General features: G+C 51.5%; 10 protein-coding genes across 10 annotated transcripts; 6 read left to right on the forward strand and 4 right to left on the reverse strand.

The window, feature by feature from the left end:
* Window positions 1-311: 311 nt before the first annotated feature.
* Window positions 312-1,241, forward strand: BUB1 (protein kinase BUB1; the record flags this gene model as incomplete). The annotated part of the gene is made up of 1 exon (XM_076683872.1): window positions 312-1,241. The coding sequence occupies one exon, from the start codon at window positions 312-314 to the stop codon at window positions 1,239-1,241; it is 930 nt and encodes a 309-aa protein (XP_076541919.1).
* Window positions 1,242-1,360: 119 nt separating this feature from the next.
* Window positions 1,361-3,157, reverse strand: GPI16 (GPI-anchor transamidase subunit GPI16; the record flags this gene model as incomplete). Its single annotated transcript, XM_076683873.1, has 1 exon — window positions 1,361-3,157. One exon carries the CDS (start codon window positions 3,155-3,157, stop codon window positions 1,361-1,363), a length of 1,797 nt encoding a protein of 598 aa, XP_076541920.1.
* Window positions 3,158-3,289: 132 nt separating this feature from the next.
* On the forward strand, window positions 3,290-6,794 carry HSH155 (U2 snRNP complex subunit HSH155; the record flags this gene model as incomplete). The annotated part of the gene is made up of 2 exons (XM_076683874.1): window positions 3,290-3,299; window positions 3,358-6,794. The coding sequence occupies 2 exons, from the start codon at window positions 3,290-3,292 to the stop codon at window positions 6,792-6,794; spliced, it is 3,447 nt and encodes a 1,148-aa protein (XP_076541921.1).
* Window positions 6,795-6,836: 42 nt separating this feature from the next.
* APL6 (AP-3 complex subunit beta) lies at window positions 6,837-9,146 on the reverse strand (the record flags this gene model as incomplete). The annotated part of the gene is made up of 1 exon (XM_076683875.1): window positions 6,837-9,146. The coding sequence occupies one exon, from the start codon at window positions 9,144-9,146 to the stop codon at window positions 6,837-6,839; it is 2,310 nt and encodes a 769-aa protein (XP_076541922.1).
* Window positions 9,147-10,787: 1,641 nt separating this feature from the next.
* Window positions 10,788-12,308, forward strand: TRVA0_011S02146 (uncharacterized protein; the record flags this gene model as incomplete). The annotated part of the gene is made up of 1 exon (XM_076683876.1): window positions 10,788-12,308. One exon carries the CDS (start codon window positions 10,788-10,790, stop codon window positions 12,306-12,308), a length of 1,521 nt encoding a protein of 506 aa, XP_076541923.1.
* Window positions 12,309-13,867: 1,559 nt separating this feature from the next.
* TRVA0_011S02168 (FYVE zinc finger domain-containing protein) lies at window positions 13,868-15,232 on the forward strand (the record flags this gene model as incomplete). The annotated part of the gene is made up of 1 exon (XM_076683877.1): window positions 13,868-15,232. The coding sequence occupies one exon, from the start codon at window positions 13,868-13,870 to the stop codon at window positions 15,230-15,232; it is 1,365 nt and encodes a 454-aa protein (XP_076541924.1).
* Window positions 15,233-15,391: 159 nt separating this feature from the next.
* Window positions 15,392-16,378, reverse strand: IPI1 (Ipi1p; the record flags this gene model as incomplete). Its single annotated transcript, XM_076683878.1, has 1 exon — window positions 15,392-16,378. One exon carries the CDS (start codon window positions 16,376-16,378, stop codon window positions 15,392-15,394), a length of 987 nt encoding a protein of 328 aa, XP_076541925.1.
* Window positions 16,379-17,379: 1,001 nt separating this feature from the next.
* Window positions 17,380-19,041, forward strand: RQC1 (Rqc1p; the record flags this gene model as incomplete). The annotated part of the gene is made up of 1 exon (XM_076683879.1): window positions 17,380-19,041. The coding sequence occupies one exon, from the start codon at window positions 17,380-17,382 to the stop codon at window positions 19,039-19,041; it is 1,662 nt and encodes a 553-aa protein (XP_076541926.1).
* A 1,571-nt stretch (window positions 19,042-20,612) lies between these two features.
* On the forward strand, window positions 20,613-21,797 carry CYS3 (cystathionine gamma-lyase CYS3; the record flags this gene model as incomplete). Its single annotated transcript, XM_076683880.1, has 1 exon — window positions 20,613-21,797. One exon carries the CDS (start codon window positions 20,613-20,615, stop codon window positions 21,795-21,797), a length of 1,185 nt encoding a protein of 394 aa, XP_076541927.1.
* Window positions 21,798-22,652: 855 nt separating this feature from the next.
* Window positions 22,653-23,342, reverse strand: TRVA0_011S02256 (GPI anchored serine-threonine rich family protein; the record flags this gene model as incomplete). Its single annotated transcript, XM_076683881.1, has 1 exon — window positions 22,653-23,342. The coding sequence occupies one exon, from the start codon at window positions 23,340-23,342 to the stop codon at window positions 22,653-22,655; it is 690 nt and encodes a 229-aa protein (XP_076541928.1).
* Between the last annotated feature and the right edge of the window lie 157 nt (window positions 23,343-23,499).

The following is a 23,499-nucleotide window of genomic DNA, read 5'->3' on the forward strand; positions in this document are numbered from 1 at the left end:
AGCTGCTGATTGATGTGAAACCGCCAATGCGGCATCACTCTCAATTGCCTTTCATGACCCCCATTTCCGAGGCGACCGAAACCGTCATCCGCTCTATGAAAATGCCGAACATTAAACATCACAGCGTTATTAATGACACTGTTATAAACCCGCTGGAAGATGGAATAAGGACCAAAATTTTGAAAAGCATTGATATGAAGAGCTTTTCAGGATACTCAAGAGAGCCTAGATCACAAGCCAGCCGCAGCGAAGCGCTGAAGCGGTCGGTTAGAGGTAATAAGCTGCCTTCGGTTACTTTCTCTGACGAAGAAATGTACTGTCTGCGTCGCATCCTCGGGGAGGGTGGTTATGGAATTATATATCTTGCTGAATCTGCTACTGACGGCAAGATCAAAGCATTGAAGATCGAGAAGAATGCTCTGCCTTGGGAGTTTTACATTCTGAAGACGATCGAATTGCGCTGCAGCGGTTCTCGAGAGTTAGATTCTCTAGTTCGCTGCGAGAGAGCCTATGCGTTTGACGACGAAGTATACTTGCTGCTGGACTACCATCCGCAAGGCACTGTTTTGGATATGTTCAACCTAATCCAGAGTGATCCAATGGCTCAAGGGGTTGAGGAGTGCTTTGTGCTATTTTTGGCGGTGGAGCTTCTTCGCGTAGTTGAATCTCTGCACAAGGCGGGTATTATTCACTGCGACCTGAAGCCTGATAATGTCATGCTGAGATTAGAACGTATCTCGAACGACGCGGCCTGGAGCAAATACTACAGCCAAGATGGCAGCAACAAATGGGCGCACAAAGGCATAGCACTCATTGATTTTGGACGGGCCATTGACATGACTCTTTTGCGCCCCGATGTTCAATTCGTGGCCGATTGGGTCATGGATGAGCTTGACTGTATTGAAATGCAGGAAAACCGCAAGTGGACCTACCAGGCAGATTACTATGGCATTGCATCGGTGCTTCATCTTCTCTTGTTTGACAGAGACATTTCTGTTGCGAAGTCCGCTGATGGAAGTTACAAACTGACGTCCCCGTTCAAGCGGTACTGGCAAAAGGATTTGTGGGCAGAGCTGTTTGATGCATTGCTCAATTCTGCGGCGTATGGTCAATTGCCAATAACCTCTATGCTTACAGAATGTCGACGGAAAATCGAGAAGCGGTTGGAGGATAACGCAATGCCTCTAAAAGAGTCCATCCAACGTATCGAGGAGCTAATATCGCGCCGAAATACCCATTAACTTATTTGTATACTAATAACATGACTTACGACTTCAAAATCGATCACCAGGGCCACACTAGGCAAATAAAAAATTTAATAAAAAACGGACATCTACAACAATCTGGTCAATGCCGGGAATTACTTCTCCTTCTTGTCCTCTTCATAAGGATACGGGCCTCTTTTGGGCCCCTCCAATTTCCGTACAATCTTTTCCTTCAATCTGGTGACAATGACGGACAGTGGTCGCTGCTGGGACAACGCTTCTGCCTCTTCGTCAGTGACGACCCGCTTAACAAGCAGGTTAAAGATGGTGCCAAAGGCAAGTGCCATAACAGTGCAAGTGAGGATGATGACGTTATATGGCATGCTGAAGTCGGGTGTCGGCAAAGAGAGCAGCAGAGAGGTGGTCCGGATGGAGAACTTGTTATCGGCTGTGGTCAGCACACTGGGCGCAATGTCAAACCCTCTGTTCGCATCTGGCGGGTACTCATGAAGATAAAGCAGCGACTTGTCAAAGTCATATGCCAGCGCCACCGATGTGTGGCCTGGGAGCTCAATGTCAAATTCGACTTGCAGAGGCTGCTCTCGGTCAATTGCTGGACGATGGAACAGATCCTTGAGAATATCCTGCTGCGTTAGGCCCTCGTGGATGGACTCACGGATATCGATAGAGAGTGTATGTAGATACACTCTCATGTACCATGGAAGCGTCTCAAAGTAGGTAAATCGCACGGGGCTGTCACCTGGGTTTGTGAATACAGTCCGCATGCCTCCACGGTCCTGGCCATAGCCAGTAAGAGACCGCGCTACATAAACTGGCGGCTCTTCAACCGGTGGGATTTTGGTGGTGTCTGGGCACACGAGTACAATGTCGCTCGATTCAGTAGGCAGCTTGAACTGGCTCTTGTTCTTTACCGACAAGACCTCCTTTCTGTTTTCATTACTGGTTAGAGAGAACAGCTTGGCGGTCCAGTTGTCAGAACCCTCAAGAGAAACGTGATCCTCATTCTCGGCCAGCAAACACGACCCTTTGATCTCTCGCCCAAACAGGTCAGACAGAGCCCACTTTACGTCGGTGTCCTCGCCCAGCGGGAAGCACCTGTACTGGTCATAATACGGCTTAGAAGTGTTGCATCGCAGCTCGCTGTCCGGCACGGGCTTAGGCACTGGTGACACTTTCTTGTGCAGCGATCGCGGCACATCAATGACCGCGTCAATGGCCTGGGACAGCCGCTGGTAGCACTTCCCCGCGTCGCAATGCCTCTCTACGTCTATCGACATGCCCTGCCATTGCGAGTCAAAGATCTTATGCCCGTCCAGCAGCGACGAAATTCCGGCCTTGCCCTTGCACGGCAGCATCTTAATGAACGGAGTCAAGTTCTCAGTACACACCGGCTCCTTCGGCAGAGCCGCATGGAACAGGTAGGCTCTGTTTGGAATATCCCCTGCCGGAGCGAAGGACCGGACCGGGACTGTCGTGTGAGCCGAGTCAATGAAGTTGAGCGACGCGCAGAAGAACCCCGACAACGTGTTAACCAGCTTGGTCCACGACGCCTGGGCCTCACTCACACTGTCTCCTTCTATCCACGCCCACAATTCGACGCCAATGCCTCCGGCCCGCGAGCCGTTCGCAGGCTGGGCGCCCCAGGACTCAGCGTCCCACCATCCCTGCGAGAATCGCAGATGGAGCTCATAAGTATTGCTCTGCTCAATTATCTGGCCCAAAGACCGAGGAAACGCCGCGTACTGTGTGTACTCGTCCGCCTTATCCTCTATTCGACGCAGCGGTAGGGCCTGGGACTGGGCCTCAAACGTGAAAGACGTCAGGAGACGGTTGTTCGGCAAGGGGCGGAGGTTCAGGTTCTCCCGGTAGCTCCCCTGGGCCCCGACAATGGCTCCGAACAGCGCTAGAGCCGTCCAAACCTTCAGGATCATCGTTTCACCCGTGTCGATGCTTTACGTGCTTTACGTGATGTGTTCGTATATATGACGTACGCCAACCCCGTCCGACGACAAACCTCCCAAAGCGATTTTGCAAAACCGACGATTTCATCGCGATAAGCGCTAATGTCGGACGGTAAGTTGAATTACGGGTGGTTCAGGGCCTTATTTGACTAACAAAATGGGGGGTATAGCCGAGATTCGTAAGCTGAGGGAGATCCAAGAGAAGCGGAAGGCTCTCAAGGCGAAGAATAGCCGAGGTGTCGCCTTTGGCACGCCTGATAGTGATCTGTACGGCGATGGGGGCGAATACGTCGACAGCATTGCCCCTGGGGCCGAGATGGAGGAGGATGGGAGAGGAGAAAATGGCAGGAGGAAGCTAGTGGGCCAGTATACCGCGTCGAAGGAGCTGATGAACGAGTTCGCTGACGCGGATTATGATCCGGCGGCGGAAAAACAGCAGAAGCGAACGATTTACGACCGGGAGTCAGGCTACCAGCGGCGGCGATTCAACCGTGAGTTGAGCAAAGAGGAAGAAGAGGAATCTTACGAGGCGAAGATGGAGCGCCGTAGAATTGAGGAGGAGGAACAGCGGGTCCGGCAACTAATTGAAGGGCGCGAAAAGCAGCAAGAAGAGGAAATGGTAGGCGACAAAACTCCTCCTCCTGCTGCTCTAAGAGATAAAACTCCTCCCCGTCCTTCTTTAATAAGAGACAAGACTCCTCCTCCCCCTAGTACCAAAATTGAAGGTGAGAAACGGAGTAGATGGGGTGAAGCTCCAGAAGACAGAGCCCGGGAAAGACGCAGTAGATGGGACGAGAAGCCTTCTGAACCGATTAAAAAGAGATCACGATGGGACGAGACGCCAGAGGAAGGAGTGAAAAAGGCTAAGGAAAGTGAGGATAGCGTAGTGAAGGTGCGGCTGACAGACGAGATGCTGGACCAGATCCTGCCCTCTGAAGGGTATGAGATCCTTGAACCCCCGGCCTCATATATTCCCATAAGAGGCGAAGACGAAGCAGGAGGGATTTCTGGGTTCACAATGGCAGAGAGCGGTGTATCTGCGCGTAAACTGGTCAAGTCGCTGCCCACTGAAATACCCGGCGTTGGCGACCTGCAATACTTCAAACAGAGCGACATGAAGTACTTCTCGAAGCTTCTCGAAACCGAAGCCGAAGAGGCTATGGCACTGGAAGACCGTAAAGAGCGTAAGATCATGCGGCTGTTACTGCGGATCAAAAACGGTACGCCGCCAGTGCGAAAGCAGGCTCTCCGTGAAATAACCGACAATGCGCGCTTCTTCGGCGCGCAGGCGCTATTTTCTCAGCTGCTAGACCTACTCAGGGAACGCGACCTCGAAGACCAGGAGCGCCATTTGCTCGTAAAAGTGGTAGATCGTGTTCTGTACAAGCTCGGAGACCTGGTGCGTCCTTATACCCATCGAATTCTTGTCGTTATTGAGCCATTGCTTATTGACGAGGACCCCTATGCCCGTATCGAAGGCAAAGAGGTCATCTCCAACCTCGCCAAAGCCGCTGGCCTGGCCCAGATGATTTCTACGCTGCGTCCCGATATTGATCACTCGGACGAGTACGTGCGAAACGCCACCTCCCGGGCGTTTGCCATTGTCGCCAGCGCTCTGGGTATCCCGTCTCTGCTACCTTTTTTGAAGGCAGTCTGCCGGTCAAAGAAGAGCTGGTACGCTCGACACACTGGCGTCAAAATTGTACAACAAATCGCCATTCTCGTGGGATGTGCGGTGCTCCCTCACCTTAACGGCCTCGTCGAATGTATCGCCCCTGGTCTCACTGACGAACAGTTCAAAGTACGGACTATTACGGCCCTGGCTTTGTCCTCGCTCGCCGAAGCCGCTGCACCGTACGGCATTGAATCGTTCGAAGTAGTCCTGGACCCCCTGTGGCGAGGCATTAGGCACCACCGGGGCAAGGGCCTGGCTGCTTTCCTCCAGTGCGTGGGCAATATTGTTCCGCTCATGGACCCGGAGTACGCAAACTACTACACGCGAGAGCTCATGGACATTGTCCTACGTGAGTTCAATTCCCCAGACGACGATATGAAAAAAGTTGTCCTCCGCGTCGTCCAGCAGTGCGCCAGCACCGAGGGAGTCAAAGCCCAGTACTTGCGAGAGGAGGTCCTGCCGAGCTTTTTCAAGTACTTCTGGGTGCGTCGCATGGCGCTCGACAAGAGGAACAACCGGCTTGTTGTATACACCACCGTGGAACTAGCTGGTAAGGTCGGCGTATCTGAAATTATTGAGAGAGTCGTGCTTGTTCTGAAAGACGAGTCGGAACCGTTCCGAAGAATGGCCGTAGAGACGGTCGACAAGGTCATTGGCGTACTCGGCGTGGCCGATATTTCGGAGCGAATGGAGGAACGGCTGGTGGACGGAGTGCTGACGGCGTTCCAAAGTCAGACTGTAGAAGACAAGGCTATCATTGACGGCTTCGGTACAGTCGTAAATGCTCTCGGGTACCGAACGAAGCCATACATCCCGCAGATTGTCAGCTCTATCCTGTTTAGGCTCGGCAACCAGTCCCCGACAGTGCGGCAGCAAGCAGCCGACCTCATTTCGAAGCTCGCCGACGTGATGAAGGTGTGCAATGAAAACGCGCTCATGGGCAAGATTGGAAGCGTGTTATATGAACAGCTGGGTGAAGAGTATCCAGAAGTGCTGGGATCCATCTTGGGGGCGTTGGAGAATATCGTAAGAGTCGTCGGCTTGAGCTCCATGCAACCGCCAATTAGAGACCTCCTTCCGCGGCTTACGCCAATTCTGCGTAATCGCCACGAAAAAGTCCAGGAAAATGCCATTAAGTTGGTCGGACGGATTGCTGATAGAGGTGCCGACTATGTGAGCCCCCGTGAGTGGATGCGAATCTGCAACGAGCTCATTGATATGCTTCGAGCGCACAAGAAAGACATTAGAAAAGCCGCGAACAACACGTTTGGGTACATTGCCAAGGCAATTGGGCCCCAGGATGTGCTTGCTACGCTGCTGACAAGCTTGCGAGTTCAGGAGCGTCAGCAGAGAGTGTCCATCGCTGTTGCTATTGGCATTGTGGCCGAGACCTGTCTCCCGTTCACGGTGCTACCGGTTATCATGAATGAGTACCGGGTCCCAGAGCGGAATGTCCAGAACGGTGTTCTGAAATCGCTAACGTTTATGTTTGAGTACATTGGCCCCATGGCTGAAGACTACATTTACGCCATTACCCCGCTTATTGAAGACGGCTTAATGGACTACGATCTGGTGCATCGACAAACCGCCGCTACCGTCGTCAAGCATCTGGCCCTAGGAACTGTCGGGATGGGGTGCGAAGATACCATGATCCACTTCCTTAATATGCTTTGGCCCAACTTGTACGAAACGTCGCCCCATGTTATTGACCGAATTCTCGACGGTATAACTGGCGTTCGCAATGCAGTTGGGTGTGGTATCATTATGAACTACGTGCTGGCTGGGCTCTTCCACGCCGCAAGGAAAGTGCGAACCCCATACTGGAGGGTGTACAACGCTATGTATGTCCAGAGCTCCGATGCAATGGTTCCATACTATCCAGCGCTTAAGGAGGAAGAATTCCACCGGCCTGAGTTTGACATTTTTATTTAAATGTCGAAAATGTAATACTATTTATCTTTCGCATTAGTTGATCTATTTACTCTTTACGAGTCCTGTAGTTTCGTCACCCGAAGACTCTTCTTCCGAATCTTCTTCTTCGTTACCTCCGGTGGAATCCTCTTCTTCCTCTTCCTCTCCCTCTTCTTCTTCTTCTTCCTCGTCCTCTTCTTCTTCTTCTTCTTCTTCTTCTTCTTCTTGTTCTTCCTCGTCCTCTTCTTCTTCCTCGTCCTCTTCTGACTCAGTTTCCTCTGACTCGTCCGATTCAACAGTTTGCTTATGTGGCTCAATATCCCCAAAGAACTCGTCTAGCGTCTGCTCAGTCAGCTTCTTCACTGGCGCCGTCACTCCGTGGTCAACTTGGCGAGCGGTGTTACCAAAGCCAGTCATCCCCTTTTGTTGCTGGGGCTGAGTCTCCACTGAAGCCTCTACTGGCTCATCCCGGATAGAGCGATCAGGAAGCTGGTCGCTGCGCATCCAATCCGGCATGGGCGCAATCGAGTCGATAGCATGCCCCACTGCCAGGCTGGCTGTCCCCAAAACGAGCTTCTTGTTGACATGAATATCCAACGATGGGCACGGCTTGGGTGCCTGCAGAATGAGAGTCGCTAGCTCAGTGTGTTCCCTCAGCATTGTGCCAAACATGCGGGCGCGGTCTCGCGTATCGTACTCTGGGTCGTACTTGGCCAACTGCACAACGTGGTTAAACATCTTATCCAAAGCGATGTCGACATTAACGTCTCCAGAGTCGATCTGTTGGTTGTTCTTTCGGTCGAGGTGGCCGACGTACACTTTGGCGGCAAGCATTACAATCTGGTATCGCACGCTAGCCTCCTCACTAGCGAAGCTCTTTAGCATGTGCCGTAACACTTCTACTGCAACTGGCCAGCTGGATGTAGTACAGAGCTCACTGACAAGCCACAGGATGCTTGCCTTCGCCGTAGCCACAATTTCCAGCGACTTGTCCAAAAGACACTTGGCAAGCCGGATAACAGTAGAAGTCTGGCTCTTGAGGTCCCGCTGGACAAGAATTCTAATAACGCCCAACGCCTCGCTGACTGCAACTGGGTTCTCTCCAAGAGAGACTTGCTCCAGCAGCCACTTGAGCACTTTGGAGTGGTAACTAGGAGACGCCACAGCGCACTTGGCCAGACACACCATGGAATGAGCAACCAAGTCGCGCTGGCCCAGCGTACTATAGGTCAATGCGTAGTACTTGAGTTCGGATATGATGCTCTTGGCTGTGTCTTCGCCGCACAACATTGTGAGTATATCGAGCTTCAACCGAGCAACCGCGGAGCTATCAGTAGGGAACAGGTAGAAATACGACACAAAAGGCACAAAATATTGGGCATGGGACCCCACCATGGCCCGGATGTTAGTCAGGGCAACAAATTGGACGGCATTGTCGCTGCGCAGAAGCCTTACCACGGGAGGAGCGACCTTGTATTCGCCAAACATGCTAATCGTGCCCAGGTAGTAGTACAGCTTCGCTGCCGCAAGAACTACGCCTCCGTTCCGTGAATGCAAAAGCGGCCGTGCCGCATTGAATAGCTCCTTGAGATCAGGGTCCACGTTCTCTTGCGTGGGTTGGGCGATATAGGCCCGCGCGTACTTAATAAAGAGGTCAATGACGACAATCTGAGTCCACTCGTCAAGTTGATGCAGCGCTCTTACAAGTCTCCGGTAGATGGGGTGAATGAGGTCTAGTCTGTCCGGCGTAATCGTGGCCAGGGTCACCAGCGACGCGGCGACCACAGAAATGTCTTTATCTACGAGCAGCTTTTCCAAGTACTCGGACATGACCCCGGCATTCGAAGGGTCCAAATTATAGCACTTGCCAATGGCGTGTGCCGCAGTCTTTCTCACTAGCGGGCTCAGATCGTTCGAGCTCTGCTTGATTGCCAGCGAGACAATGGGCGCAATGACTGGAACGCGAATCCCTGACATGGTCCGCAGGGCCAGCGACCGGATCATAGGCGATTGGTCGCCAAGGGACTTCTGGATGGCGTTAATGGAGAGCAGGGCCAAATCTGGCTCGTAATCAGCGTATCGCAAGAGATAGATGTAGACTAGCTTGCGTGTTTCCAGGTTCGTTGATGCGACGTTTTTGATGACATCGGCAAAGTACTCTGACGCGTTCTGGCCCTTCGCCATCTGGCCAATGACGTTTTTCATGCCGTGGAGCTTGTCGCGGTCGGTGCGGCCGTTGAGCTGGCTGGCGATGTCCTTGGGCTTCAAGGGAGCCTCCTCCATCAATCGCGCGGAAGCCGAGCTCGCCGCCTCCAGGGTCAGCTCTCTTGCTGACTCCAGCATGGCGCTGATCTTCGAAAACGAGTCAGCCATTTTCGCTGAAGAAGCCCTTTGAGTCTATGGTTGAAGCTTGGCGGTGACTGGGGAGGGCCCCTCTCATTTGGCTGGTGCTATAGTATTATGTAATTGATTATGTCATGTGCGGCTCATTGTGTAGCGGCCGGATATAAACTGGATATCAGAATCATTAATACCTGTAAGCCATATGTAGTAGTTTTAATACATACTTTAAGGTGAAAAGAGTGCTTTATGGTGTACTCTAGAGTTGTCTTTGGACAATGTGTAGTTGCCTTAACGATGAAGTACGGAAACACGCAACGGATACCAATTGTAAAATATATCCATCTTGTTCGAAACTGATTTACTAATGCTCTATGCCATTGTGTAATAATTCAAGTATATAAAAAATAGCTACTTTTTTGATTGGCTATTAAGGAGTGGTATGACCTGGTAAGTCAAGAGCGACACTGACAACCTGATAAGATAAAAAGGGCATCAGGGAGGTACCGATAAAGAATGACAACGGTAAAGTTGATTAAAAACGTTACCTTTTTTAATTATTCAGTTATCAATTTGCAAAAAGAACATAAAGTCCGCAACACCCCTCCAAGTACTCTCTCAATGCAAGCTGCGTGATAGCCAAATGGACAGCTGATAAGCCTGGCAGAATGACCTGGGCTAGCCAACTTGAACTCATAGAAGCTGCGGAACAAAATGCATGATTGTTCCTGACCAAATGGACTTAAGGACTCTCATAATGACCTTTTTTCAAAATTTTTCGTATTTTTACTGTTGCGGCCTCACCCCGCCGTAGTATGTTGTTTCCACAGTCGTCGGCAGCTCAAACAGAAGCCCGCTCCCTATTCTATTGATTATAGGTTATACCAAATTACAAATAGAGCTACACGTCTGGCCAAGCTCTCAGAAATCGCTAAGATATTCCATTGTAGATCTTCCAATGATCCGATGATTATGATCAATGCAGATACAAGACACCCTTTGCGGTAATAAAAAGAATTTGAGTTTGCCCCAGAAAAGTAGTAAAAGTAGGAAGCGTAAATATAAGCCCGTTCTCAAAGTTGAGCTTAATCCATATTAAATTTGCGGGTTTCCTGGCATTGAGACGCGATTCTCCAGGGATTAAACAGCGGCCAAGTTCAATGGCAATTGCATTTTGTCCTTGCACCCACTTAACATAATGAATTACCCAGACCATACACAGCTAGGCTTTGTGCTATCAGTATACCATCCCTAAAGAAATCAACATCATCTGTCTTCATTTGGAAAATCATGTACTTCTTTGGCCATAGGTAGTGTACGTTACCAGCTTAATCAATTAACGTGAGCCGCATGCACTCAGGGGTAGATATGAGCACGTGACACACTACTGAGCCGCATTACGATCTGTTCAATACTTACTTCAAACAGTGGCTAAATTCACAAAAAATAAAGCGCATAAGTATTACCATACCTGAAAAATACTCCTAATTTTGAAAAACTTTATAAAACGAATAGCAAACCGACCTTTTGAACGACAGCAAACATTTATTGAGTTATCGATATCGGAGTTTAACACTGCGCGCCCGACACATCATCCATCACTCATTATCGCAACGACACGTCAAACTAGACATCGACGGTGGAAAAATTAGAAAAAAAAAATAGTATTGAGTGATGAAGCTCAGTACCGTAGTGACCATAGCGCTAGCAGGACTGATACAGGGAGTCCACGCCGGGGCGGAAGGAGAACAGCTAGCGGCAGAAGGCAACGGGCTACTAGTGGCTGGAGATCTATCTGGAGCCCTAGCTGCCTATTCATCGGCAGTAAGGCTAGAACCGGACAACTACTTATACCTATACAAGCGTGCTGCGGCGTATCTGTCTTTAGGACGTGAGAAGTCGGCTCTCGATGACTTGAACCGAGTCCTCACGCTTGCTCCAGGGTTTGAAAATGCATTAGAGCACCGTGGCCGGGTATACCTGCGCCAGGGCAAGCTGGAAGAAGCCCTGGCTGATCTGGAGGCGCTTGGAGCGCCTACCAAAGCCGTAGGAGACGTCAAAGTGAGCTGGAACCAGGCTGAGAAGGCCTTAAATGAGTCCCGGTACGGTGAGTGTGCCGAGTACGCAACTGGCGCCTTGGACCACTCACCACACTGCTACGCTCTGAGGAGGCTACGGGCACAGTGTCAGCTGGCAAACGGACGAGTCTCGAGCGCTCTCGTGGACTTGAGTGCCATGGAACAGCTGAACCCGTCGGATGTCGGTGCCTATGCGACGTCGGCCGAGATATACTTCTACTCGCTTGGAGACTACGAGCGGGCTACATCCCAAATCCAGCGGTGCCTGCGGGTCGACCAGGAGAGCCGCGAGTGCCGAGCGGCCAATAAACGCATTCGCAAGGGACACAAACAGCTGGCGACATTGTTATCGGGGCGCGCGACAAAAGTGGCCGGCCACGCGACATGGCGACAATTGACGGAATTACTAATAGACGAGGGCGGGTATGAGCGGCTGCGGTCCGAGCGCGAGGAAGCGTTTCGGAACGCGGGCATTGAAGTGAGCCCGTCTTCGAAGAGCGAGCTCGATGCGACTCTCGAAGATGCACTGTGCGAGGCATACTATAACCAGAAGCAGTACAGCGAGGGCCAGTTGTGGTGCGAGCGGGTCCTCGAGCGCGCTCCAGAGCACGTAGTGGCAGTTTTGCTGACGGCCCAGGTGCTGGTCGAGGCGGAAGAGTACGATGCCGCCGTTGAACGGCTCAAGCCCCTGAGCGGCAGTGGAGACGCACGGGTCCGGAACAAGCTGCGCGAGGTGCAGGCGTTGGCATCGCAGGAAAAGAATTACTACAGGATACTCGGCGTTGCGCGGGATGCCACGTCGCAGGACATCAAGCGGGCCTACCGGACGAAGAGCAAGGAGTTCCATCCGGACAAGTACCGTGGCGAGTTGACCGAGGAGCAGGTGCAGAAGAAGATGCAGGACATCAACGAGGCGTACGAGACGCTGTCCAATGATGAATCGCGGCGCAATTATGACATGGGAGGTTCTTCCGGTGGTGGTGGGGGTATGCGCCGTGGGCCTCAGTTCGGCACGGACTTTACGCAGTATGGCCATTTTGACTTTGGTGCGTTCCAGGACATGTTCAAGGACCAGCGTCACCAGCACCAGCAGTTCTTCCACCAGCGATTTCGCTAGTTTTACGTCTCAGAAGATCGAACCAGTACTCAAACCAGTACTCAAACCTCTTCCAAGAGCGATTCCACTAACCAGTACTCTACTTTTTCCATGTGATTTTGCTAACTCTACTCCTTTCATGTGATTTTGCTAACCGGTACTTGTTCGACGTGCGATTTCGCTAGACATAGATGGTTCATATTTGAGTGATTGGCTCTTCTTTGGGTGATTGAGACTGGTTCACCAACCCAAAATTCTGGGTAATCAAGTTCTCGTACGTCATAGAACTATAATAGCTAATGAGTGATGAATTCAAATGGGTTCCTGGTTAGGAGAGTTATAGCCCACTGCACATTCATTCCAATTTACCTACCTTGACTTGCGTCTACCTGGTAATAGTACAAGTGTACTGTATTACTGTAATCTACTCCATGTACTCTAATACGTAATACTGTAGTACTACTGTACATTAAAGTGCATATATACGTCAACATGAGCGATGAATTCAACGGTCTCTGATCAGGGGAATCGTGATAGAGTGGTTGATAGTGGTCATGATAAAGATACAGGGATCGGCTGTAGCCCAATGTACCACACGTACATTCTAATTTACCTACATTGAGTTGCGTCTACATCTAATCTCGCACTACCGTAGTTCTTTAAGTGTAATTGGGGGGACCAGTCCCCCCCCCCCCCCCAAACCCCCCCTGAGGCTCCGCTCCGCGGGGATAGATAGCTGAATCTTACAAGCCCTCCGCGAAGCGGAGCTACGGGAGCTCGAGGGCTGGCCCTCGAATACACATCAGCTCTAGTACTATGCACCTATAAAAGGCGGATAGGTCGGATATAACCAGGCTAATGGTAAATCATATACGTACAATTTGACCTATAACGGCAGGCGATAAGAATGCGCGCCTCTGCGTTCTGCGGTCTGCGTTCTGTACAGTGACATTATCGACAATAAATGTCTTATCCGCATTATTCTAGAACTGAAATCCCATGTAAGGTGCCCGGCCGGCGGTACCCACGCGAGTTTTGCCCCTAACCAGCCTCAGGGGGGGGGGGGGGCGCACAGAGTACACATTTTCAGGGGCCCACATTCCTCATAAAACCACCACGCGAGGATATCACAAGCCCCTCTCCAAATTCACAAACAAGCCCGAAAATAAAGAACAGATAGATCCACAGATAGATCGCCAAACGGACCAATAAACCCAAACCAACCGAGAGACCGTTCGGTTTTAACAGGTTGAAACTTCTGATTCATCGCGGCGCTTATCTGCACACCCTGCACGCGACCAATTGCGGAAATGATCGACAAGGGGAGGGACCGCGCGTGCGCGCGCGAAAGATGGGCCTTACCGGAACTGGCGAACCACAGGACGCGTAAAATTAATGCGCGAGACCCTGTTGCGCACCGCAACACATCCTCTGTGATAGGTCGTCCAGGGCAAAGTGCGTCCGGGCTGCTGCATCTGTGTGCGGGTTGTGTGGAAGATTGATATAGCTCCCCTTACGCTCATCTTTGACCTCTGCACTTTGCACTCGTTATCCCCTTTTTGCATCTCTTCCATTTCGCCATGTCTTCTGGCGGCTCCGTCGAGTGTTCGACGGCTCAGACATCTCCCAGCAGCAGCTGGAAGCAGCCTACCACCGCCACCACTAAAGGCCACACCAACCACGCCAGCAGCACTAACGACGAGGCCAACGATACTAACCAATCCCATACTAACCATACTAACCCCGACACTAATATTACTAACCATATTCATTGCGCCGACGGTAATTCGTCGCTTACTGGAGAGCTCAGCTTCTCTAAGAAGCACTGTTTCCCGCGTAAACAGACGTCGGCCTTCTCGTCCTTCACGTCTTCGTCGTCAGCTTCGTCCTCCTCGGAGTCGACCCCGGTCGCCTCCGTCACGAGCCACGGCCACAGCCACCACAATCACCACCCCGGAGCCCTCGGCGACGACCACACACGAATTCAGACGCCCGCAGCTCTCGCGGCAGCCGCCACGGCACTGGCCCGGCGCGCCCAGGGGCCCTCGGTTCAAATCGGAGACAAACTGCCGTTCGAACATCCGGCGGGTGGTGCGCGCGCAAGCGGACCGGCCGTGTCCGGAGCCGGCGGCGATGGACTGACAAAGTCCCAGTCAACCGTGTCTCTGGCAATGCGGCGCAAGTACGAGCCCGCTCAGGCAGTGATTCGAACCGCGAGCACGTCGCCCGAGCAGCCGCATGAGCCGCGCAAGCCGTTTGAGCTGAGCTTCAAGAAGGACCAGTACTACCGCTCCGAGGAAGAGCTGCGGCAGGCCGCGGCACGGCGGTGCAACTACTCGCTTCCGACCTCTCCCACAGGCAGCCACTACTCGTGGATGGTTATGCCCAAGCAGGTCGGCTGTGCCCCCAAGACGCCGCTCTACCTGCCCGCCGTGCTGCGCCGCAATGGGTGCGGCTTGGAAGATGAGCCGCATGACGCCCCTGCCACCGCCGTGACCGACTACTTTGGCCTCGGCGGAGGCGGCGTCTCCACGGCGGCATCGAGCGGTACTGTCTCGCCGGTCAACGGGTCTACGATCCCCAGGGCGCACTGGCGGCCCGACTCGGAGCGCCAGGAGTGTGCCGCGTGCCAGCGGCAGTTCACGCTTTTTGAGCGGCGACACCACTGCCGGCGGTGCGGCGACATCTTCTGCCGTGAGGACTCAAAGTACACCGTCGAGCTCGATCCGTCGCTGAGCTTCAATCCGCTGGGCGGCATCAAGGTGCGTGCTTGTTGTGACTGCGCCGCCGAGTATCAGGAGTTCAAAAAGGCCATGGTGTGCCAGTTTTCGCTGCAGCAGCTCAACTCGGCCACTCCAGAGGCCATTGCTGTCGTCCAGAATGCTCAAAACAACCCGGACCCCGTAGGGTCGGTTCCCGCCGACTGGCAGTGGTCTACATTCTAATCTTCCCTTTTTTTTGGCCATCCCCAAAAAATTTGGATTTTGGAATTTTATGAACGTGTAGTCGTTCGTGCTTGCTATTCACTGTCTATCTCCGTTTTGGTGGATTAGCCGATTCTTCGTGACTCATGGGGGGTATTTCGTCATTAGTGGGTATTTTTGCTAATTATTTATGAGGTCGTGGATCTTTCGTGCATACCCAGCGACCTCGCCCGACTCCTTCATTGCATCGTTGACACCCCGCAGCATCGAGTCCCGGAACTGTGCCTGGAACGCCTCGCGCCGGTCCTCGAGCCCTTCGGTAACTGACGTATTGCCCTCGGTAACGAACAGCTCCAGCGACAGGAACGGTGAGGGCCCCTTCGGGATAAGGTACTTGCTTGTTTCCGGGTGGAAAATAGACCCCTGCGGCTCGCCAGAGCCGTCCTCCGGCTGTGTCAGCGCAGCCTCCAGTAACTTGTGTAATGACTTCAAATGCATAGCTTTGACGCTACTCGCCTTCGATCCGTAGGATAGCCCCGCCGTAGCAGAGGACGCCGCGAGCGTAATCGACCGGTCGAGAATCGGCTTGTTCGAGTCCTGCGCCCGTTCTAGCGGCCACCCCAGCAGTGGGAAGAAGCATGCAAGGGTCTTGACAAATGCCTGCCGCGAGATCTGCTCAGGCACCGTGTTAACAAGGTAGTCCAAGAACTGAGTGCTCTGGGCTCTGATCTCCGGCTGGAGATATGTCATGGCCGAGTGCACATGGAGCGTCAAAATCGACGCATGCGGAATGATGGATTCAGGCGAGAATGACTTGAGCACCTCGAGCAGGGTGTCCCTCACTGACTGCGACTCGTCACGCACTAGCGGCGCAATTGCGTTCAGCACCGCCTTCATATTCCGCTCGTGGTATGCATTCATGTTTGTCTGGATATGTACTAGCGCCTCTTTCCGAGTTGTGGCCGAATGGTGCTTACACAGCGCCAGATGCTTGGCAAAGTCTTTTTCATCGGTGCTTGATACGGCCACGCTCTGTTGGGGCAGGTAGATTGACTTGGCCACAAACGAGGTATTTGTGATATTGGATGCCAGCGGCTTGGCCTTGCCGACTTTAAGTTTGGTTTTTTGGAAATCCTTCCTCTTTTCTTTCGCCTTCTTCGACACCATCTCTGCTGTATTTAATGATCTGTCTATCGATTTAATTTTTTTTTTTTGGTGATAGGTGGCTTAGTAATAATCAGTGAAATTTGAGTAAGTGCGGCTTAAGCCGCACTGCTCTTGAGATTGGACCCTGCCGATATTCAAGGCGACATACGAATATCACAGAGTGTCTCTCAAATGAGACTGAGATTGGCTTCTGAAATATGGTCTGTTTTTGTTAGTTATAGTGAGGTAAATGGGCCAGAGAGGCTATATATATACAAGGTCGATCTAACCTTCGACACCACCAAGGTACCGGTATCGGAACGCATACCAATAGAAAGAATATTTGGCTCTTTCGCAATTAGTCACGTAAAACGATAGCGGTAGTTTACCAGTGACGCTTGCGTAACCCTCAACAAGTCTTGGATCAACCTTGGTGTTCTGTTACTCTCGGTTAGGTTCTGGTCGCGGCCTCATCAAAACTTTTAATAGGCTACTATTATTATTGTAGAGTTCAATTTGATAGCAATTTCAGCGGCCTATGACCCTCGGACTCACAGATTACCAAGGCGGTATTTGTCGGACCCTCAGATTACTAAGGTGGTATTTGATTGGCTCTGGAACTGATTGCTCATCATTTGAATCCCACCAAATTTGAATTAATTAGCTTTTTCGTTTCTAAGACTAATGTTAACTCTGTATCATTGATTGATCCTGTTAGCTGCTGTAGCAGTCATAGCTTTCCGTAACGCCTGAGAAAAGCCCCCAAATGCACAACCCGTACATACAATTCACAGTTTCAAATTCTTCTTTTTTCCCAAATCAGATGTTTATTGCCAATAATTCAACATCACCAGTTGTTTCTACTTATGAGATGCTATGTATTTCAATAAAAAGTCGGTACTATGCACCATCGATATCCGCATTAGTATGTGAACAGGGTTAGGGTTTGGGCCATTTGGGCAACGGTACAATAATCTCGTAATGCCATGAAAAATCCACGGCTATAGACGAATACTGGCAATATGAGTGCTAGAGCGGTCAAGAAACTGTATGGAGACCCGCTACTAGGGCGAACAAATGATGAAGATCACGAAAGTTCCGCCGAGGAAAGCGAAGAGGAAGTCGTAACCAGGGCAAAACCGAATCCATTCGCCCTCCTGAACGATGACTCGGACGAAGAGGAAGAGGAAGAGTACGAAGAGCCAAAAAATGCAGCAGCAGAAGTAGAAAAGCCTATAGCAAAAGAGGAGAGCCCTGCTCCGAAGTCGAAAAAGAAGAAGAAGAAGGCAAAAAAGAAGAGCAAGAAAGAAGAAAAGACCAAGCCCGAGGAAGACATTGACAACCTCATTGCCTCAGTGAAGAAAAGTGATATCTCCACTGCCCAATCAGATGAGCATTTGAAATTCGTGGCTGTGGACACGAAAAAATTGGACTATGAGCGAGAGATGAGACAGCTTTTCGGCAAGCAGGCCATAGAACAACAGCAATTGCGAGGCGACTTTGGCGGCAGAGACGGGCGCACGATCCCAGGGACGGCGAGGAAGCTTGTTTTTGCCAAGATCCGCGCATCTTTCCCGCCAGTGGCCAAGCGGTTTATCCTTATGGAAGAGCTCAAAGATGATATGCCCCAAGGACTGAAGGCGTTCAAGTTTGTGTTCACCGGCGAGTACACTCAATCGCAGTTGCTATACCAAGAGGGAATGCTTCTCGGCGACCTGCAGGCGCTCATCAACCGGGTCATGCCCATTAACCCGTACCACATTGGAACGCTGCTTCTCACTGCGGCAAGCATGATCCAGGCGGGCCAGCGTCCCGAGGCCGTCGAGCTCATTGAGCGGTGTCTTGTGGCCTTTGATCGGGCTCTGAGGAGCTCGTTTACCTTTGACGGCACGTCGCGCCTGCCATTCAAGTACTACGAGAACCGGCAGTTCTACCTTTCAGTGTTCCGGTACATTCAGGTGCTCATGCAGAGAAACACGTGGGAGACGGCATTCGAATACGCTAAGCTGCTGTGGAGTTTGGACCTTGAGAACGACCCGTATTGCGTTGGCGCCATGATTGACTTCTTTGCGCTCAAAAACAACGAGCTCGACTATGTCATTGACGTTACCGCGCCCAGTGGCTACTATATGAACAATGCGCCTTATAAAAACCGGCCAAATCTATACTATTCGCGAGCGCTGGCAATCTACCTAAAGCTTTCGGATAGCGGTAAGACGGATGACGAGATTAAAGCGGACGCCGAGTTGTTGCGATCTTTGACTGAGGCAGTGACAAAGTTCCCACACGTGGCGTCACGGCTGTTGGATAACGCCGTGCTTGACGAGTACTGTGGAGGCGAGGAGATGCTTCATGTCAGCGAGAGCCAGGCCATTCTCACCGAGATGTATCTGCTGCAGCTGCAAAAGGCATGGAAGGAGAGCCCCGTACTACGAATGCTGCTGCGCGTTGCCACGGGTGATATAGCTATTAAGCCGGTTAGTGATGGAGTTGTTGTGGACGATGTTGTGCGATATGCCCTTCTCAGCGAGCAGAAGGAGGTGCTAAAGTACATTCCGAAGCGGTACTTTGAGTCTCCGCAGATGGCGGATGATCTTGTGCCACCCAGCAATGACCATACGAGCAACTCGGGGGAGAGATATGATTATATGTTTGAGCAGCTCATTGCCAATGCCCTGGACTAGCCAGCCGCTCACTATTGTGAATATGTATTCTTTGCCTATGTATTATAAGACCATCGCACTTCATTGAACATTTCTATTCCGTACTATACTACTACTGGGCTTCTCATTCAGAACGAGAGAGTTCATATCTATGCCATGGAGAAAAAGAAGCTTCATTTGTATTATTCCGGAGCATTGGTGTTCCATGCAGTATAGAGATTCATTTATATTCCATGAGGCAATCCATGGAGTATAGAGGTTTCATATGTACTTCATGGAACATAGAGATTTCAGAGATGCGAGCTTTCATATATTACTGGTACCAAGAGGACTATACATGACATGCGTTTCATGGACTATATAGATTCCATAGTGGTACTCCGTGAAACAGAAATATCGTTCAATGCTCTCCATAGAGCATAGAGATTTAATGTGTTCCTTGGCGGACTAGATAGGTCAAATATACTCATACTCCATTGAGCATCAAGATTTTATATGTATCCCATGTAGCACTTATACTTCATGGAGTATAGATATGATGTGTATGATATAGTCCATGGAGTAGTAGCGATGTCATACATAGTAGAGCGTTCATATGCACTCCATGGAACATAACTATTACATGTGACTCTGTAGACTATTGAGGTGTCATCCGTATTCTATTGCCAAGCTTGCAGATTTCATATGGGTTCTGTTGTAAACCTTGAAGACTGCTACATGACCATAGAGATTTTATACGTATTCTATGGACCATATCTATGGAGTAAACATTTAGTGATTTCATATATTCCATAGAGATCAATTATTGGGGGTCTGCCCCAAGCCCCCATTTCCTCGATGACAGCCACGACGTAACAAACTTTCGTTACACTGTAACAAAATCCCAACTTGTAACAAAATTCCCGTAACGATGTGTAACAAGTACCCCATCGCACGGCTCAAATCTCCGCGAAGCGGAGCCCACAGGGGGGTTTGGGGGGACTGGTCCCCCCAATTACATGGCTGGCGCGCTATGCGATACGATATGGTATATGATATGATGAATGGTATGCGATATATATGGTATGTGACACAATATATATGGTATATGATGTATGATTGAGGTATAGAACGGCTCTATGCATCCAACGATGGCCACAGCGGTTATGCAGTTCTCCACCTACTCTACATACCCCTAGCTGCCAGACGACCGTTTACAGTAATCTTACCACGCAGGGCTCCGACCGCCGTACGCCCCCTCCAGTCATCTAAAAATCCACAGAATCACGAGCCTACTACTCAAAAAGGCCATAGCCCCAATCCAACAACTTATAAACGTGACCGCAAACGATCCGCTTATTAATTAAAGAGCAATAAAGGTACAATCGGCAATTAATAATAGGGCAATGCGGCTCAAACCCCGGCGAGACAGGGATGCGGCGCTGACTAAGAAAAAATCCCTTCCCAGCCCGCGCGATGGCCGATGGTATGCAATGACGTGCTCCACAGATGTCTTGAAAATTCTTGCACTCGAAAGAAGCGCATATAAAAGGTGCTGCGGGTCCGCTTGTCAACGCAATTAACCCCGTTTTATCGAATTCTTTGCTATTATAATGACCAACTTTGGAACTCTTGCTGTCCACGCTGGCGCCGAGCCTGACCGGACTACTGGTGCCGTGATCCAGCCCATCTCGCTCTCGACGACGTTCGCCCAGAACGCACCAGCCAGCCCTGTCGGCGACTACGAGTACTCGCGATCGTCGAACCCGAACCGAGACAGCTTTGAGCAGGCGCTCGCTGCGCTCGAACAGGCCCGGTTCGCGCTCGCTTACTCCTCCGGCTCGGCTGCGACCGCCAACGTTCTGCAGTCCCTGGCCCAGGACCGACACGTTGTGTCCATTGGCGACGTTTACGGTGGTACTCACCGATACTTCACCAAGGTTGCCAACTCGCACGGTGTGCAGGTGACCTTCTCCAACTCCATCGAGGAGGACATTGAGGGCCTCATCACCCCAGCCACCCGATTGGTGTGGATCGAGTCCCCCTCCAACCCGACTCTTTCCATCACCGACATCGCCAAGGTCGCCGCAATTGTCGCCAAGGTGCGAGCCAGCCGAAAGGAGGCCATCCACCTGGTTGTCGACAACACTTTCCTCTCTCCATACGTGCAGAACCCACTCACTTTGGGCGCTGATCTCGTCGTGCACTCTGTGACCAAGTACATCAACGGTCACTCCGATGTCGTTATGGGTGTTGCTGCGACCAACGACGAGCAGCTTCACGAGCGTCTGCGGTTCCTGCAGAACGCCATTGGCGCTGTTCCATCCGCGTTCGACTGCTGGCTGGCTCACCGAGGCCTCAAGACGCTCCACCTGCGAGCCAAGGCTGCCTCCAACAACGCCCAGGTCCTTGCCGAGCTGCTGGAGTCCAAGATCGGCGCCGAAGTCATCGCCGTCGCCTACCCGGGCCTCAAGTCCCACCCGCGACGGGCTGTTGTTGAGCGACAGCACCGAAACGGACTCGGTGGTGGTATGATCTCGTTCCGAATCAGCGGCGGTGCCAAGGCCGCCTCCAAGTTCTGCTCCACCACCAAGATCTTCACTCTCGCCGAGTCCCTCGGTGGTATCGAGTCCCTCTGCGAAGTCCCGGCCGTCATGACCCACGCCGGTATTCCCCAGGACAAGCGTGAGGCCAGTGGCGTCTACGACGACCTCATTCGTCTCTCCGTCGGCATTGAGGACACCGAAGACCTCATCGCCGATGTCCTGCAGGCCCTCCAGGCTGCCTCCGCCAATTAAACTCCCCTCCTCCCCTTTTTATTTATTACCCTATAGATTAATCTCCGTGAATACTCTACTTCATTTCAACTTGTTCAATTGCCCCCAAACCTCCCGTAGCTCCGCTTCGCGGAGGATATACAGGCTGAACTCAACTGACTTGGGGGGCCAACCCCCCAAACCCCCCGTGGCTCCGCTTCGCGGAGGTCAATTGTATTGACTAATGCTGTGCTTCAGTCAGGATTAAACACCGTGATCATCATGTCGACTAAACCACTTCTGAGTCCAAACTCGACTATCTCAAGGGTACTTTATCCTATCTCCTACAATTTGTTATAAATGCGCTTACCTAGTATAGATACACTCCTAGAGAAGTAAGTATAGTAGCTTTTTAGTAGTAAAAAGTAAGAGTTCGAGGGATTGAATATTGATGTTATAGCGGACTGTCTGAGATCCATCAAGAATCAATCCCCTTACCATTGTTAATTTAGCATAGTTCGTTAGTAAGTCAGTTAATTGTTTCTATTCGATGTCCTTCGTACTTCTAATTTCATGAGGCACTGGCCCCCGCAATTCCGCTTTTGCGGAGGATAGGCACGATGCTGAAACCTACATGTATTATACGACAAGGCACACGTAATAACCCCCTCCGCGAAGCAGAGCTACGGGGGGTTTGGGGGGCTGGCCCCCCAAGTCAATTGAATGTTTATATCCTTCGCGAAGCGGAGCTACAGGGGTTAGGGGTGGTCACCAAAGAGGCAAATGCGGCGCGGTGCGGCTTGAAGATCTGCCACACTGTGTCAGATCGATTACCGGAAGGGGAATCAGATAAATAAATTAGAAAGAAATTAAGCTGAAAAATTAGATGCAGGCTTTTTAGAGAAGGGCGGCGGCGACGATGCCGGCGGCAGCGATGAAGGTGTTTGGCTGGGCGTAGAAGGCACCGTTCTTGGAGCTCGAGGACTCGGTGGAGGAAGCGGCAGCAGAGGTGGAGTTAGAGGAAGAGTGAGTGGCAGAAGCGGAGCCAGACTTGGTGTGAGTGGAAGAGCCGGAGTGAGTGCCAGTGGTGGTGGCAGAGCCGGTGGTAGTGGCGTGGGTGGTGGCGGTACCAGAGGTGGCAGCAGAGCCAGAGGTGGCAGCAGAGCCGGTGGAGGTAGACGAGTCAGATTTGGTGGCGCCCGACGAGGTGGAGGAGGACTCTGGCTGCTTCTCGTTGGCGGCCATGAGGGTGAAGTATGGAGAGTAGTTGTTCTCCTGGACGTTGGACGCGTCCTGGATCTCAATGGTGTAGGCCGTGTTGGTCTGGATGTTGTTTGGCACGGTCCAGGAGTAGGCGCCAGTGTTGTCAATGTTAGAGGCGATGGTCAGCACAGTACCGAGGTTGGACTGGCCGCCGGCTCGCAGAACGAGGTTGACGTTGCCGCTGGAAGTGGTGTCCCACTTAATCTGGAGCTGCGAGTCGGCGTTGATGACCTGGCCGTTACCTGGGGATCGGATTGGGTTGAAGTCGGAGGCCAGGGCGACCAGGGCCATAGCGAGCACGGAAAGAGCCTTGAAGGAGACCATTGTTGAATATTTTACGCGTTAGAAAAGTGGGAAAAGGAGGCAAATAGGGCACCAGGGGTTATTTATATGACGAGCCAAAAATAGGGAGGCTCAAATAGGTGCGCGCACTTGCTTTTTGTGAAACTTTCACAGACATTCCACCCACCACGGTGGTAAA

The sequence above is a fragment of the Trichomonascus vanleenenianus genome (assembly GCF_965637985.1).
Source record: "Trichomonascus vanleenenianus strain CLIB 3782 genome assembly, contig: TRVA0_011S, whole genome shotgun sequence".
Classification (NCBI taxonomy): domain Eukaryota; kingdom Fungi; phylum Ascomycota; class Dipodascomycetes; order Dipodascales; family Trichomonascaceae; genus Blastobotrys; species Blastobotrys vanleenenianus.